The 16,127-nt window shown below is 37.0% G+C and overlaps 1 protein-coding gene across 1 annotated transcript in view; it reads right to left on the bottom strand.

The window, feature by feature from the left end:
• LOC150100816 (replication factor C subunit 4) overlaps positions 1 to 16,127 on the bottom strand; it is a 186,340-nt gene that overhangs the window by 113,273 nt on the left and 56,940 nt on the right. The window contains exons 4-5 of the mRNA XM_090401390.1: positions 15,051 to 15,130; positions 698 to 814 (exon numbers count right to left, since the gene is read on the bottom strand). Coding sequence (XP_090257516.1) covers positions 698 to 814; positions 15,051 to 15,130 — 197 coding nt within the window. The remainder of the gene's footprint in view (positions 1 to 697; positions 815 to 15,050; positions 15,131 to 16,127) is intronic.

Genomic DNA, 16,127 nt, shown 5'->3' with positions numbered 1-16,127 from the left:
GCAATCTCAAGTATATGTACTACCTTGTGCAGGGCCGGTTTTATCATTAGGCAAACCTAGGCAATTACCTATGGGTGCTAAGACTTGTGTACGTGTGCTTGTGTGAATATGACAAAATATATATAGAGAGAGAGACAATGTATAGGGGTGCCTAAATTTTCTTTGCCTATGGGGCACCAGATACTCTTGGACTGGCCCTGACCTTGTGCAATGCTGATTGTACTATCTGCAATTCACGGTTCCACTTACAGACTTCTATGTACTATGAACAGATGACTACTGAATACATTTTATACATTTAGTACTTATTTTCACAAGCTTGGATCCTGAGGAAGGAATTCTCACATATCATTGATGTATTAATGCTCTACCTGGTGGTGTCCTTCAGTATTTCACCCAAAAATTACAGCATTTGAAGGTCTTATTTGGTTTCTGTGCCACACACACTGGCCTTCTCAAAGGATATCATCACTTTCAGGGTTTTGGCATTATTTAAGTTATTTACAGTCATTTGTAGAGAAAAAAATTGCTAATAAACTTTGAGTTGAAATATCATATTCAAAAAAAATACATTACATTATTACATTACCCCATTCAGAAGCTAAATTTGTTGAAAGTTGTAAAAGTTTAATGTTAAACACCCTGTGCATTATAATGCCAAGAGTTCACATATGCAAGATCATTAGATGTTACTTACTCAGGAGTTTTATTGCTGGCTGTCAGTTGAGCAAACGTTTTCACTTTATCTCTTATCACTTGGATACCACGTTCATCAGAAGCATTTAATTCCAATATACGACTACGAAATGCATCCCTAAAAGAAATAAATGAACCAAACGCTAAAAAGTAGTTTATTATGAGGCAGTAATTAAAATAAAAATTTCTTTTATCTCTTATATCAAATACAGATAACGTTATAGAGATGAGATATAGCAATAACATATATATACTTGGGCTTAGATGCTGGTTGGAACTCATTAACAATTTAATGGAATGAACACAGCAACCAGGAATGAATTAAACAACAGCCTAATAACTCCAATATTTCATCTGTCATGGAGACATCTTAAGGGGAAAAACATAAAATTTGTTAAGTACACACAAGCAATGCAAAATGAAGTGAAACTGGTTAGGCTTAAAGACTTTAGCCTTTAAGTCTAACCAGACTTTATAATTTTCTTAATACATAAAGAAAATTATGTATGAGCAGTAGGAAGCAGACTTAAATGAGAGGTCTAAGAATAATGGTTTCCTATATTACTGAGAATCTCTCATGTCCGTATATATTTATACGTGGGTTTTTAAGGGGAAAACATTTCACATTTAAACCTGCTGCAGTTTCTTCCAAATGTTTCTGTTAGTGGTGTCCATAGCATGGTTGGCCATAATTATAGCCTTATTTGGATCAGTTGCAATTCAAAACACCAAAAAATTATGGTCAGTTGGACTTAACTGATGATAGATAATGTATTTCTTATATTCTTCTAATTGGATATTAGTTGATCTTTCAGTCTTCCTATATTAGGTTAGCTATAATTAGGCTAACTTGCACAAGCAAGGAATTTATATGCTAATGGAATTGAGAGAGAGAGAGAGAGAGAGAGAGAGAGAGAAGCTGGTCTTTAGGGGAAGTGAATAAGAGCAACCAGTCGTAAGTGGAGTTTAAAGAAATGTAATCTCTATTACTTTCAAAATTCTGGCTATTTTTTCCGAATCATCCCAGATACCGGAAACATTGATAGAATTACTGACTATTAAATTATTTCAGAACTTTACAATGTATACTGGAATATTAATTAAAAGAAACTTTAATAAATACTTCCTATATTTCAGCAATGTCACATCGCCATCTTCATGGAAACATATAACTATGACACGCGCATGCAGGCACTACAAAAAGCAAATGAGGCAGAAGAGAGAAAACTAACGCTTTTCCTAAAGTTCTAAAGACGCAAGCTTCCCAAATTTGGGGCAATCATTTGTTGAGGTATGGAAAGTTTTTTTAGAGCTGAGGCTGATTCCATGAACAATCTTTTGTATTTAAATTTGCTGCGGTGTATTAATGTGGCTTTCTTCCAACGTATTCTGTGGCGGGTATCCAGAGCATGAGCTACAAGCCCTGAGTGGCTGTATTGGTGAAACCAGACGTAGTCTGTGTTCCGATATCCTGACATTTGCTGTCCTGCCTGTTTGGCCAAAGTAGGATAGTTTACAGCTGCAAAGGACCTGGTATACTCCAGGTAGGTCTAGGGGAAGTTGCTGGTTTTTGGTGGAGCAGATAAGGGATGCCAATTTCTTATATGGTTTGTAACAAGAAGTCAGGTCATATTTTTTTTAAGATTCTGGTTAACTTTTCAGAGGTACCCCGGATATAGGGAATGGTGATGGATTTAGTGTAATCTTTGTTATGAAAGGGTGTGTGTGTGGGGGGGGGGGTTGTTAACTGGTTTTAATATTTTTTGGGGGTTGTAGCCATTGGCTAATTAAGTGTTAAGGATGTGGTTTAGTTCAGTGGTTAGGGCATTGTCATCTGAACAAATTAATTTTGCCCTGTTATATAGTGTTTTTATAACCCCATATTGTTGTGTGTGTGGGGGGGGGGAATTATTGGTGAATGTATCGGCCTGTATAGGCAGGTTTTCTGTAAACAGAGAAAGCCAAAGATCCATCAGACTGGCAAGTGATTAGAGTGTCAAGGAAAGGGAGACTGTTGTTTTCCTCTTTTTCCAAGGTGAACCGGATTCTGGGATGTTGGTTGTTTAAGTGTGTTAAGGAGTGGAGTGTATCTGAGCCATGTGGCCAAACAGCAAACACATCATCAACGTAGCAAAGCCAAACGGTGGGTTTTTGTGGGACTGAGTTTAAGGCTTTTTCTTGAAAAGTCCCCATAAAGAAGTTAGCAGAGGTGGAGAGAATGGTTAACTCATGGCTGTCCCCTCTATCTGTTCGTAAAATTTTCCTTGCCAAACGAAATAGCCTGAGTTCATTATCTCATTAAGCTTACCCTTTCCGATCACAGCCCTATTTCAGTTCACAATGAACTTAGGCTATTTCATTTGGGAAGGAAAATTTTACAAACAGATAGAGAGGACAGCCATGTGTTCCCCACTCTCCCCACCCCTGGCCAACTTCTTTATGGAGACTTTTGAAGAAAAAGCCTTAAACTCAACCCCACAAAAACTCACTGTTTGGCTTTGCTACATTGATGATATACTCACTGTTTGGCCACATGGCTCAGATACACTCCACTCCTTAACACACTTCAATAACCAACAGCCCAGAATCCAGTTCACCTTGGAAAAGAGGAAAACAACAGTTTCGCTTTCCTAGACATTCTAATGACTCGCCAGCCCGATGGATCATTGGCTTCCTCTGTTTACAGAAAACCTACCCACACACAGCAATCGCCCCCCACCTCACAAAAATATGGGGTTATAAAAACACTATATAACATGGTAAATTAATCTGTTCAGGTGACAATGCCATAACCACTGAACTAAATCACATCCTTAACACTTTCTTAGTCAATGGCTACAACCCCAAAAAACTATTAAAACCAGTTAACCACAACTCCCCTCCCACCCCTCTTCATAACAAAGATTAAATTAAACCCATTACCAAACCCTATATCTGGGGCAACTCTGAAAAGTTAACCAAAATCTTAAAAAAAATATGACCTGACTTCTTGTTACAAATCATAAGAAATTGGCATCCCTTATCTGCTCCACCAAAGACCAGCCCCTTCCCCTAGACCTACCTGCAGTATACCAGGTCCTTTGCAGCTGTAAACTGTCCTACTTTGGCCAAACAGGCAGGACAGCAAATGTCAGGATATCAGAATACAAAGTCTACATCCGGTTTCACCAATACAGCCACTCTGGCCTTGCACACCATGCTCTGGATACCCACCACAGAATACGTTGGAAGAAATCTAAGTTAATGCACTGCAGCAAATTTAAATAAGAAAGATTGTTGATTGTTCATGGAATCAGCCTCTGCTCTAAAAAACTTTCCAAACGTCAACAAATTTGGGTGCATGAGACTGCCCAAAATTTGAGAAGCTTGCATCTTCAGAACTTTAGCCCAACAGTCAAGACAACCCAATATAGTCCACTAGGGTGCACCTTTAGGACTTTAGGAACTTTGGGTATCTACTTGGATACTGAACGAACGAGGATGGGCTGGCAATTTGGGATTTAGCTGACCAAATTGTATTCTTATTGGTTAAACCAAAATAAAAAAAATGATGGTACGACATGACAAAATTTCATGCCCAGCCCAGAATCCAGTTCACCTTGGAAAAGAGGAAAACAACAGTTTCGCTTTCCTAAACATTCTAATGACTCACCAGCCCGATGGATCATTGGCTTCCTCTGTTTACAGAAAACCTACCCACACACAGCAATCGCCCCCACCTCACAAAAATATGGGGTTATAAAAACACTATATAACATGGTAAATTAATCTGTTCAGATGACAATGCCATAACCACTGAACTAAATCACATCCTTAACTTTCTTAGTCAATGGCTACAACCCCAAAAAACTATTAAAACCAGTTAACCACAACTCCCCCCCCCCCCCTCTTCATAACAAAGATTAAATTAAACCCATTACCAAACCCTATATCTGGGGCAACTCTGCAAAGTTAACCAAAATCTTTAAAAAAATATGACCTGACTTCTTGTTACAAATCATAAGAAATTGGCATCCCTTATCTGCTCCACCAAAGACCAGCCCCTTCCCCTAGACCTACCTGGAGTATACCAGGTCCTTTGCAGCTGTAAACTGTCCTACTTTTGGCCAAACAGGCAGGACAGCAAATGTCAGGATATCAGAATACAAAGTCTACATCCGGGAGTCGCCCGGTTAAACAAGGCCCCCGTTGTTTTTGCTAGGGAACCAGGGCGAACAGCGAAAAGTCAGCTACTGGAACAAATCTGAAAACAACACCAAATCAACATTACCAGAGTTAAAGATCGGTACTATCAACATAAAAAGCCTGAATGGCAAAGAAATGGAGCTAGCTGAGGAATTAGATAAGTACCAGATCGCCATAATAGGGGTGACTGAAACAAAAGACAAAAACTGGTGAGATCTTTCTGAGCAATAAATACAAAATGTTATATTGGCAATGACAATCAAGGAAAAGAAGGAGTAACCACAGTATTCAACACAATATACAAGGCTAATCTTCTTGAATGACAGTCAGTCTCAAGTAGAGTAATGTGGGCAAATATGAGAATGGGTAACTGGACAATCAGACTTATTTGTACCTATGGTCCCACAGAAGGTTCCAATAAGGTAGAACTGGAGGATTTTTTTGAGGCTTTAGAAAAAGCAACTGACACAATGAAAAAGGAAAAGTTGGTCCTTGTTGGGGATCTAAATAGCAGAGTAGGAAATGATTGTGAGACATACAAAACTATTTTGGCAAAATTTGGAGAAAAAAGCAAAGCTAATAATAATGGCAAATATCTGTTGGATTTCTGCTCAGGACATGGACTGGTTATTACTAACACCATGTTCCAACATAAAAATGTGCACAAATTCACATGGAGAGAAGAGGCAAGGAATAAGAAAAGTCTCATTGACTATGTTATTGTTGACAGTGATGTTTTCTCCCAGGTGCAGGACACCAGAGTGTACTGAAGATTTCAAATTGGAAGTGATCACTATTTACTTTTGAGCAGGATAAAACTGTATTTCATACTGAAAAGAATAACATTTAAGAAAGTTTTAAAGCGAATAAAAGTTGAGCAGCTCTCAGATGTGAACTATAGACTAAAATACACAAAGATTATTGAAGAAAAATTGAAAGAGTTTGAGAACAGGAATCAAACCTTGGAAATTCAGTGGCAAACTCTGAAGAAAACATTGATTGATTCTGCCAGAGAGGCACGTGGTGAGGTTGTCTGCAAGGATAGAAAAATCAGAACTCCCTGGTGGACACAGGAAGTTAAAGAGACAGTGAAGGAAAAGAAGAAAGCATATCAAAGGTTCCTGTCAAATAAGTTAGCTTGTGCTCTTAGAGAATACAGAGACAAATGTAAGAAAGCTAAACAGTGTGTAAAACTAGCTAAACAAAAGTCATGGGAGGACTTTGGCAAGAATATAGAAAATGAATATCAAGAATCTTCAACAACCTCCAGAATATCAATATTTTGGAGGTTGTTGAAGAAGCTTAGGAATGGAGGAAAGAGTGCTGTAAAAGGAGTTAGAGATGATAAAGGTGACATGAAAACGGGAGAAAAAGATATCTTTGATGTATGGCGTAATTACTTTGAAAAACTGCTAAATGAAACAAGCAGTGATGACAGCACAGTGGTAAAAAACACTGACCAGGCATGCAGTCAAGAATACATATCCATACTTGAAGTAGAAAAAGCCATCAAAGGCTTGAAATGTGAAAAGGCAGCAGGAGTAGATGATATTCGACCAGAAATGCTGAAGTATGGTGGTATAAGAGTCTTACAGTGGCTGCACTGCATAGTTCAGAAAGCCTGGACAGAGGGACGAATTCCCAATGATTGGAGTAGAGCTCTCATAGTACCCATATATAAAAAGGGAAATAAAACTGAATGTGAGAATTACAGAGGTATTTCCCTACTGAGTGTTCCTGGCAAGATCTATGCAAGTATACTTGAGAAACAGTTGAGAAGAATTGTGGAAGAAAAGCTTGGTGAAGAACAAGCTGGATTCATGCCAAATAGAGGCTGTCAGGATCAGATCTTCTCTTTACGACAAATAGTCGAGAAAGCATGGGAATATAACAAAGATCTGTATTTAAGTTTTGTCGATTTGGAAATGACATATGACAAGGTGCCAAGAGAGAAGCTATTCAATACACTGCAGTTATATGGTGTCAATGGGGCATTATATCAAGCAATACTTAGTCTTTATTTGAGTTGTAAGTCTGCAGTTAGAATTGAAGGAAGTACAGGAAGATGGTTTAATGTTAAATCTGGCGTGAGACAAGGATGTACATTATCCCCTCTGTTATTCATTATCTATATGGATCACATTATGAAGGAAAGTGGTATTAAACATGATATCAAAATTGGAGATGTTAATGTCAGCTCTTTGCTTTAATGTTATACTTCTAAATAAATCGGATGATGTTATACTTCTAAATAAATCCGCTTCAAGTCTGAAAGATTCTCTGACTAAATTGAATAGCTGTTGTAATAGATATGGTATGAAGGTCAGCAATAAAAAGACAAAGACAATGAAAATAGGCAGAATCATTGAAAATGTCAACTGTGTTGTGAACGGAGAACCTGTGGAACAAGTGAAACATTTCAGCTACTTAGGCACGATTTTTACTGAAGATGGTAAATTAAATATAGAAATAGACAACAGAATGAGCAAAGCTGGTATGGTAGGAAGTCAATTGAATAAATTCATATAGAATAAGAGAGAAATTAATCGGAACACTAAATTAACTGTATACAAAACAGTTTTCAAACCAGTTTTAACTTATGGATCTGAGAGCTGGGTCAGAAGTAAAACACTGGACCAAAGATTAGAGACCGCAGATATGCAAGTCCTGAGAAAGATCATAGGCGTGAACAGATGGCATCAATGGCAATATCATATTAAAAACGAAGATATTAGGAAAGAACTTGACATTGTCAACATCCAGGAATGCATTAGCAGAGCTAATCTCACGTGGTATGGTCACTTAAACAGAATGGGCGAAGAAAGATTAGCAAAACAAGTGTTCTCTGCCAGGTTGGCAGCAAAACGATCCAGAGGAAGACCAAGATATAGGTGGATTGATATGGTACAAAGTGCCTTAGACGATAGAATTATAAGATCTGATAATGTTGGAGTCTTGACAACTAAAAGACTGATTTGGAGGAAAATTGTAGATAGGAAGTTAGTAATGATGTAATTTTTTTCATGTAGTACTATCATATCCTGTACACCCCTTGAGGGTACATGGCAAGAATTTGATGATGATGATTTTTTATGTGGTTTGTATCAAGAGGTCAAGTCATGTTTTTTTTAGGATTTTTTGGAATACAATCCCACCAACTCACAAATTAGAAAACTCCACAGGCTCCTTATGAAGGTCACTTCTTGGTCTGTGGAAGTTACTAACAAATTAAAACCATATAACTCTATACCCCCCCCCCCCATCGAATGGAATTGGCCTCAGCCCTAAGAAACATGCCAAACCTCAAGAAATTTGGTTGCATGAGACACCCCCAAATTTGGGAGACCTACATCAGGAGACCTTCAACCCAATGGCCAAGAATACCTACATAGGCTGCTGGGGGGGGGGGGGACCATCAGGAAAACCATGGCTTCCTCTTCATTTCTCATCTCCTGTGTTTAGTCCCTGCATGCACGTGTCTTTATTGTAAGCACCTTTGAAGATGGCAACATGGCATTGCCGAAATATTGGAAATATATTAAAGTTTAATTTAATGTATATTCTACTGTACGTTATAATTTACTTAAGTTATTTAGTAAGTATGTACGACTAACGTCTAAGCCTTTCTACGAGAATGTGCATTTGATACTTTACATAAAATCCTATAAAAATAAATATTAAACAGACATGCTTCATCAGCCATCTACCAGCGCCAAGCGGTACTTAAGTACTAGAACTAACGTCACAGGTAGATGTCTGAAGCAGTAGTTCGTTCGAATGTGCTGTTAGTGCCTTCCAGATACTTCTCAAAGGTTCTCGATATTTTGTTATTTTCATATAAATACAACAGGATCTCATCTACAGTCAGTCAGTCAGTCAGTCAGTCATGAACAGTGTGATATTCGTGTATAAGCCATAGCCTATTGTGGTTTTATATTGCCAGACTTTTTTCATTAGTGTGAGACATATTCAGTGGATTATTTTTTGGGGTTCATCTTCCATCACTATGGTGTCTAAGAGTAAAAAGTGTAAATCAAGCGATTCTTGTCGGGTTTTTAATGAAAAGTGGACCAATTTGTACTTTTTTGTGTCGATTGACGATAAGCCAGTGTGTTTAATTTGTTGTGAGTCAGTGTCAGTATCAAAAGAATACAATACAAAACGACACTATGAGACAAAGCATGCATCCAATTTCGATCACCTTCAAGGGTGGCTTTGTGTGGACAAAGTGAACTGTCTCCAAATTGATTTAAAATGCCAGCAGGGTATGTTTAAAAGGCAGAGGGAAGAGAGCGAAGCGTGCGTCAAAGTAAGTTATGTAATCGCTGAAAAAATTGCTAAAAAATCAAGGAACTCAAAAAAAGCGGTCGTCCGAATTTATGTCATATTCACTTGCTTTAGATGAGAGCACAGATGTGAAGGATACAGCACAACTGGCTATCTTTGTCCATGGCATTGATCACCAATTCAATGTGACAGAAAAACTGCTAGTGCTTGTACCTATGAAGGGAACGACGAAAGGACTGGTATTCTTGAAGCCACCAAGAAAATGCTCCAGCGTTTCGACATCAACTTAACCAACCTCCAGGGTGTGGTAACTGATGGTGCCCCTGCTATGGTGAGAAAGAATGAAGGGTTTGTTGCGCTGCTACAGAAAGAACCGGAACTAAAAGGAAAATATTTCGTCCATTATCACTGTTTAATCCACCAGGAGAATGTGTGTAAAAACTATTGGATTTGAGATTGTCATGAAAGTTATTGTGACTGTCATCAGCATTATTAGGGCAAGAGGATTGAATTATCGTCAATTCCAAGAGATTTTGACCCAAGAGTACGAAGCGGATCATGGCGATGTGGTTTATTACAGTGATGTGCATTGGTTGAGCAGAGGGAAGGTTCTTAAAAGCCATTGACTTAAGGAGCAAAGTACAGCAGTTCCTGCAAACCAAGGGGAATCCGATTGCGGAATTTAACGATCCGAAGTGGATGACAGACTTTGCTTTTGTGACCAACATCTCGTTGCATATAAATGACCTAAATACGCAGCTACAATCCAAAGATCAACTGGTGCACTCTGTTTGATCACATCAAAGCTTTTGTAGCCAAGCTCAAACTTTGGGACACACAACTCGCAAAAAAAAGACTTAACTCATTTTCAACTTCTCACTGAGTCCAACTGTTCGTCTCTTGATGAATACGCTACAAAATTAGCCATGTTACGAAGTGAGTTCGAAGAGAGATTTAGTGATTTTCGTAACCAACAGTCTTCTTTAGATTTATATTCAATGCTACCAAAATGCCAGGCTCAGTACAAATGGAGCTGCTTGAACTCCAAAACAACTCTTCTTTGAGAGAAAAATTATTCAATGTGCCCTTGCTTACATTTTACAAAGACTACATTTCTGAGGACGCATTCCCTATTCTTTGCCAGCATGCTTTGAAGATGTGCACTTTGTTAGGAAGCAAGGAAGCACATACTTATGTGAGCAGTTCTTCTCCAGAATGAAGCATGTGAAGTCCAAGACAAGAACTCAGATTACGGACCAACATCTCGAGAATATTCTGCTCAAGGAAAAACATTGCCAAGTTGCCCATTGACATTGTAAAAATTTAATGTTTTCTTTATTAAATTATCTTTTTTCAAGTACTGATTGTATTTACTTATCATGAACCCAAATCCAAGCGTAAATGACCACTTGGTAGTGCCACACCACGGCAACTCGTTGCAAAGGTGGAGCAAGATCCCTCACTATTCTTGATATTTTCTCATAATGTAAAAACACACAGCTCTTAGGAGATGTAGATTCGCCGACAGTTCGTCGGCATGAAACGTTCAGATCGTAGTTCTCGATCGTCGTTTCGCTTACTGGCTGAAAAACAATAAGGGATTTTTATCCCCTTAACTTATCAACCTCGCCAGAAAAAATAGCCGTTTGGCTTTTCATCATAGTTAGAATATGGTATAATATAATATAGTGACACACCTTTCTGGCAATCGTACAGCAAAAGTATGTAAGTTCTTTTCACTTAAACCCTGATATTCTAGGTCTAGCTACTCACTGATGAGACCTCAAAAAAGGTTGAAACCAGTCTGGGTAGTGACCCCTCCTCATAATGTAAAACAGTACTACATCTCCTAAGAGCTGTGTTTTTACATTATGAGAAAATATCAAGAATAGTGGGGGATCTTGCTCCACCTTTGCAACGAGTTGCCGTGGTGTGGCACTACCAAGTGGTCATTTACGCTAGGATTCGCCGACAGTTCGTCGGCATGAAACGTTCAGATCGTAGTTTCGCTTACTGGCTGAAAAACAATAAGGGATTTTTATCCCCTTAATTTATCAACCTCGCCAGAAAAAATAGCCGTTTGGCTCTTCGGCATTGAGGAATGTTTTCAATGAGCTTCTTTCAAAGAAAGGTTGATGTGAGGACATGAAGAGGATAAACCTGCAACTAGCATCCTCTTTTTTTAATAATCCTTTCTGTTAAAAAGGAATATTATACATTATGATATATTTTTTATATGATATATTTTCACAAAAGAAATGAAGAAATTATGAATTTCCAGAGAGGGGATAAAGCAGCAGTAAAAAGGGTGCCAAGAATAGTAACAAAGATGATATCAGGATTGGAATATAGATTTCAAGGATAGATTGAAAGTATGTGAAGAACTGCAGACACTTGTAAACAAGAGAAAGGGGATGATATGAAAGAGGTGTATAAGCTTCTTAAAGGGTGCATTATTATAGGTTATCCACCGATGAGATTTTTCATTATATGGAAGTGAGGAGAGGACAAGGGGCATCTGTGGAAGTTAAGTTTGCATGCAGTTAAGGGAACTAGATTTTTCTCTCACAGCGCAGTGAGTGAATGAAGCTTAAGAGAAGGTATGACAGTGATCTACGGCTTCCCTCTATCAGTTCTGGACTCCCTGGAGTTCTTGGATAATAATAATAATAAATTGGATTCTAGACTGTTGAGGTGATGGAGAATGTGTTAAGTCATGAGATTAAAAATGAAAACATTACCAATACATCTTAGCCAGACAGAAGCCTTAATAAGGGATGTATGAAGAGGCCTGCTTTTCAAAGTTCTCTATATAAAACTGGTAAGGGGACAAAATTCCATTGCTATCTTCCACTGTTTGTATTTTTGTACTTCCAGGAGAAGTAACTCATGTGGATGGCACAGGAGAGAACTATGGCATCAGGGGGAAAAAATTGTATTTTAAAATACTAGTATCATTCAAGGGGATTCTGGTGAAGACAGAAAATGATGACCATAAGTTGACTACAATTATCAGAATTAAGTTTTCATTAAATTTTCAAAACCGACTTTAAAATGGGTGGAATTTTTCTAGTAAGAAAAGGTATGGTCTGTGAGGGGAGTAAGCCTGGTTGGCTGAGTGGTTAGCGTACCTGCTCTCCTACCAACAGGTGGCAGGTTCGAATCCCGGCATGGGAATGGATGCTTGCAATTGTCTTTAGGTGGAAGATGAATTTCATCGCCTGGTGTGAGACCACCTCCCTGCTTATGGGAGGCCTGAAGTGGCTGAAAAAGCTTCATGTTTGGTCTCTAGAGCAGGGTTTCCAGACCATGTAAAAATAAAATTAAAAATTCCAAAAATATATATAAAATTGACAAAAATGGAAAAAATAAAAATATTTGCCCACAGACAGTACAAATGTACTATAGGTTTAGTAATAACCTTTTGTGGGTGGTAAGCACAAAAAAAAAGAGAGAGATTTCATTAACTGTTTGGATAATCAATATGTAGTGAGCTGATGGCTGCAGCAAATGACTGGTAGCAGCAATTTGTTCCCATATCAGAGTCAAACCAGGCACAGTTACAGATTTGGATGATGTTTTCTGAATGAAACTCGACTTTTAACTTAATGCCTGTCGGTAATACTATTGTATTCCTACATCTTTTTTAGCAAGCTACTCAAAGTTTCTGCTTCATGATCTTTTGCTTTGGATGCTATGATTTTAACATGAATAATAACTGCCTGTTTTTAGGTTTAGATGGTAACTGAAACTCATGCTAAACATTTAACAAAATGAAAACAGTACAAGGAATAAAATAAACAAGATTCACATATACAAAATACTTTATGCTTCCTCTAATCCTTGACCTTCTCCACATACAGATTAATTATGGCAATGTGATCACTACTCTTAAATCAGGTTAGGTCATAAATAGCCTAGGTCACAAGTACCCTAGCCGTGAAGTTATTTCATGTGAAAATGTTGGTTTGGGTTTGCTCATACTTGGAAACAGAAGATAACAACAAGAATCTAATTTTGTGTCAAGTATAATAAGTTTAGTTTAATCCTTTATCCAAGTTGCACCCGAAAGTATCTTCAGGACTGGGGTAAGGTAGTACAACACCAGGCAACTCATTGCAAAGGTGGAAAAACCTCTCATCATTCCTATCTCAGTATCTCCCATAATGCAAAGCACATCTCCTTGTGGATATGTGTAATGCTATGCATTAAGGTAAGGGCCACTACCCATACTGGTTTCGACCTTTATTGAGGTCTCGTCAGATAAGTTTGCATGCAGTTAAGGGAGCTAGATTTTTCTCTCACAGCGCAGTGAGTGAGTGGAACAGTTTGCCTTGGTGGAGACACCAAGGCACAAGCAATAAGAGGTCATCCCAACCTATAGGAGTTCCCAAAGGGTGTACAACCTTATTATTAAATTACTCCGGATTCAGAGAAAGATGTTGAGAGTTTATTTTTCATTTGGTTAGACTATAAATAAGTTTAGTTTAATCCTTTATCTAAGTGTGAGCAAACAAAGTTTGCGCCTGAAAGTATCTTCAGGACTGGTGTGTCAAGTATAATTTACTTTCTAACCAAACAAAAACTTCTGCATTAATACAGATATTATACTCCTAAATAAATCCAATATGCCATCAGGACTCTTCAAAATAATTCTGTTCTGTCTCCGTCCTGCATAGGAATGTGTTCTTAATCCCACTGCCCAAAATTAAATTCATTTATTTGAAAATTTAACATAGGAATTAACATCCTGTGTGCAATTGATGTGCAACTACAACATATTAGGAATAAAATTCTGGCTATGAAAATATGTAGGGTGTTGAAAAAACATTAACTGCATTCTCAATGGGAAACATATAAACATAAAATATTTTGGCTATTTAGAAAAACTTATTCATCTGGAGAGCCAGATGAATAAGATTTTAAATAAAATAAGAGAGAAACCAGACAAAACACTAAACAGTAGACCACATAGCTGACACAGATATGAATGTTTTGAGGAAAATAGATGAATGAACAGAACTTGTCAGTGACCGAAACATTAAAAATGAAGATATCAGAAAGCAACTTGGCATGACCAGAGGCAATCTGTGGTGGTGGTATGGTCACTCAAAAGAATTAAGAAAGATGAGCAACCAACAAACAACAGATTAATGCCAAAAAAAAAAAAAACTGTTGAAAGAAAGCTAATATTAATATAATCCTAATTATTTTGTAGTATCATACTTATTCTGTGCAACTTATGAAGCTAACATATCAGGAAATGATGACGTGTAGTTTATGCATAAAGTCATTTATTTTGCTATGTAGATCAAAATAACTTTTTTTTTCCCCATTACATCCATTCCATTCCTTAGCTAAGCCCTCCAGCTTCGCTCAAGTGAACTTATACTGCCAGCGGTTCACTTCAGGGTATTTACTCAAGTATTTGATACTGGTGTTTTCATCATGGTGTAGAATTGTGAGCATTATAACACTTCATTGTAAACAACATTAGAAGTTTCATCATCCTCGACAAAAATAATTAAATTCTCAGGACTGAGAATTTGATTATTTTATTTTATTACGCTAACTTGAGAACATGCTACATATAAATAAAAATTTACAAATAAAACATTACTTTAGTTAAGATAAAAAGCCACAAGGCTAGTTTTCTGGCACCTTAATATAGAAAATAAGGGGATAAACAAAGGATGTTTATCCCCTTATTTTCAAAACATTACTTTTTTCAGATTTTTTTTTTTTTTTTCACAAGATTTAGTACAGTAAGCTAAATAGCAGAGGATGTATACATCAATTTTCTATTTGTTGGTAATATATTACCAACCATCAAAAGTACAGAGCAATATCAAAACTATCATAAAAATTTCAGGAGTACTTGCCCAAATAATTCTCGAGCTAATGCCAAAATTGTTGAGGTTTTGCCAGTCCCTGGTGGTCCATAAAATAACAAGTTAGGAACCTGTGATAGAAACATATTTAAATTAATTATCATAAAATCTTGACAAATATGACTCAGTTCTAACTTTCAGTATATCACCATTTCAATGTTATCCCATTCTAAACATTCTATTATCTCAGTTTAAGAAAAATAAAATATTTTTATTTTATTCATATTAATGAAGAACATTAATAAAAATATCAAGATTTTATTCCAACATTTTTCCATAACCGAGTAAATGAGGCATTTTTAAGGATAAAGATAAAACAAAGTAACGTGAATAAGAACACAATATTATCATCACATCAAACTCTATAGACAGCAGAATCATCATTGGGGGGGGGGGGGGGGGTCACTCAACCAACAACAACATATTTATCATCGAAAACTGTCTTGCAATGGCTTTTCTTCCCAATGTAACTTTGCAAACCCCCAATGATTTCATCAATCCATCATGATTTTGGTCAACATTGTGGCATTTTCCCTCTTGTGGATTTCAATTCCGTACTTCTTTTGCCCACCATTTAATGTTTCACTCTTTCTATAAAGTCAGTCTTTGGTGTGATTTCTTATCTAAGTATAACGGAATACTTATTATATAGTTTTGATATTGCTCTGTACTTTTGATGGTTGGTAATATATTACCAACAAATAGAAAATTGATGTATAGTCTTGTAATACCAGGTATATATCTTTCCATACTAAACTGTGTTCTTAATTTATGAGTTTCTTTTGCGTTTAATGTCCATGTCTTACAGTTATGTGTTGATACAAGGAGATGGCACCTGTTAAAAAATTTTCCTTTTCAGGCATAGTTCTTGAATATTGACTGCAATTTTCAAAATGCTTTCCACCCAAGCAATGTTCATCTTTTGACTTCATCCATGACATTTTGATCCATTGATATCTGTTGTACTCCTGTAATGATTCACCTATTCAATTTTATTGTCAATGATTTTTATTATTTCTGGTTACACATAGCTACTGAATGTAAACTTCAGTCTTCTTTAAGCAAGAT

This window comes from Typopeltis vanoorti, chromosome 12 (genome assembly GCF_054136105.1).
Source record: "Typopeltis vanoorti isolate ZY-2024b chromosome 12, IOZ_Tvanoo_1.0, whole genome shotgun sequence".
NCBI classification, from domain to species: Eukaryota; Metazoa; Arthropoda; class Arachnida; order Uropygi; family Thelyphonidae; genus Typopeltis; species Typopeltis vanoorti.
Note: the sequence above shows the minus strand (reverse complement) of the source record. Positions and strands in the feature narration are given on the sequence as shown.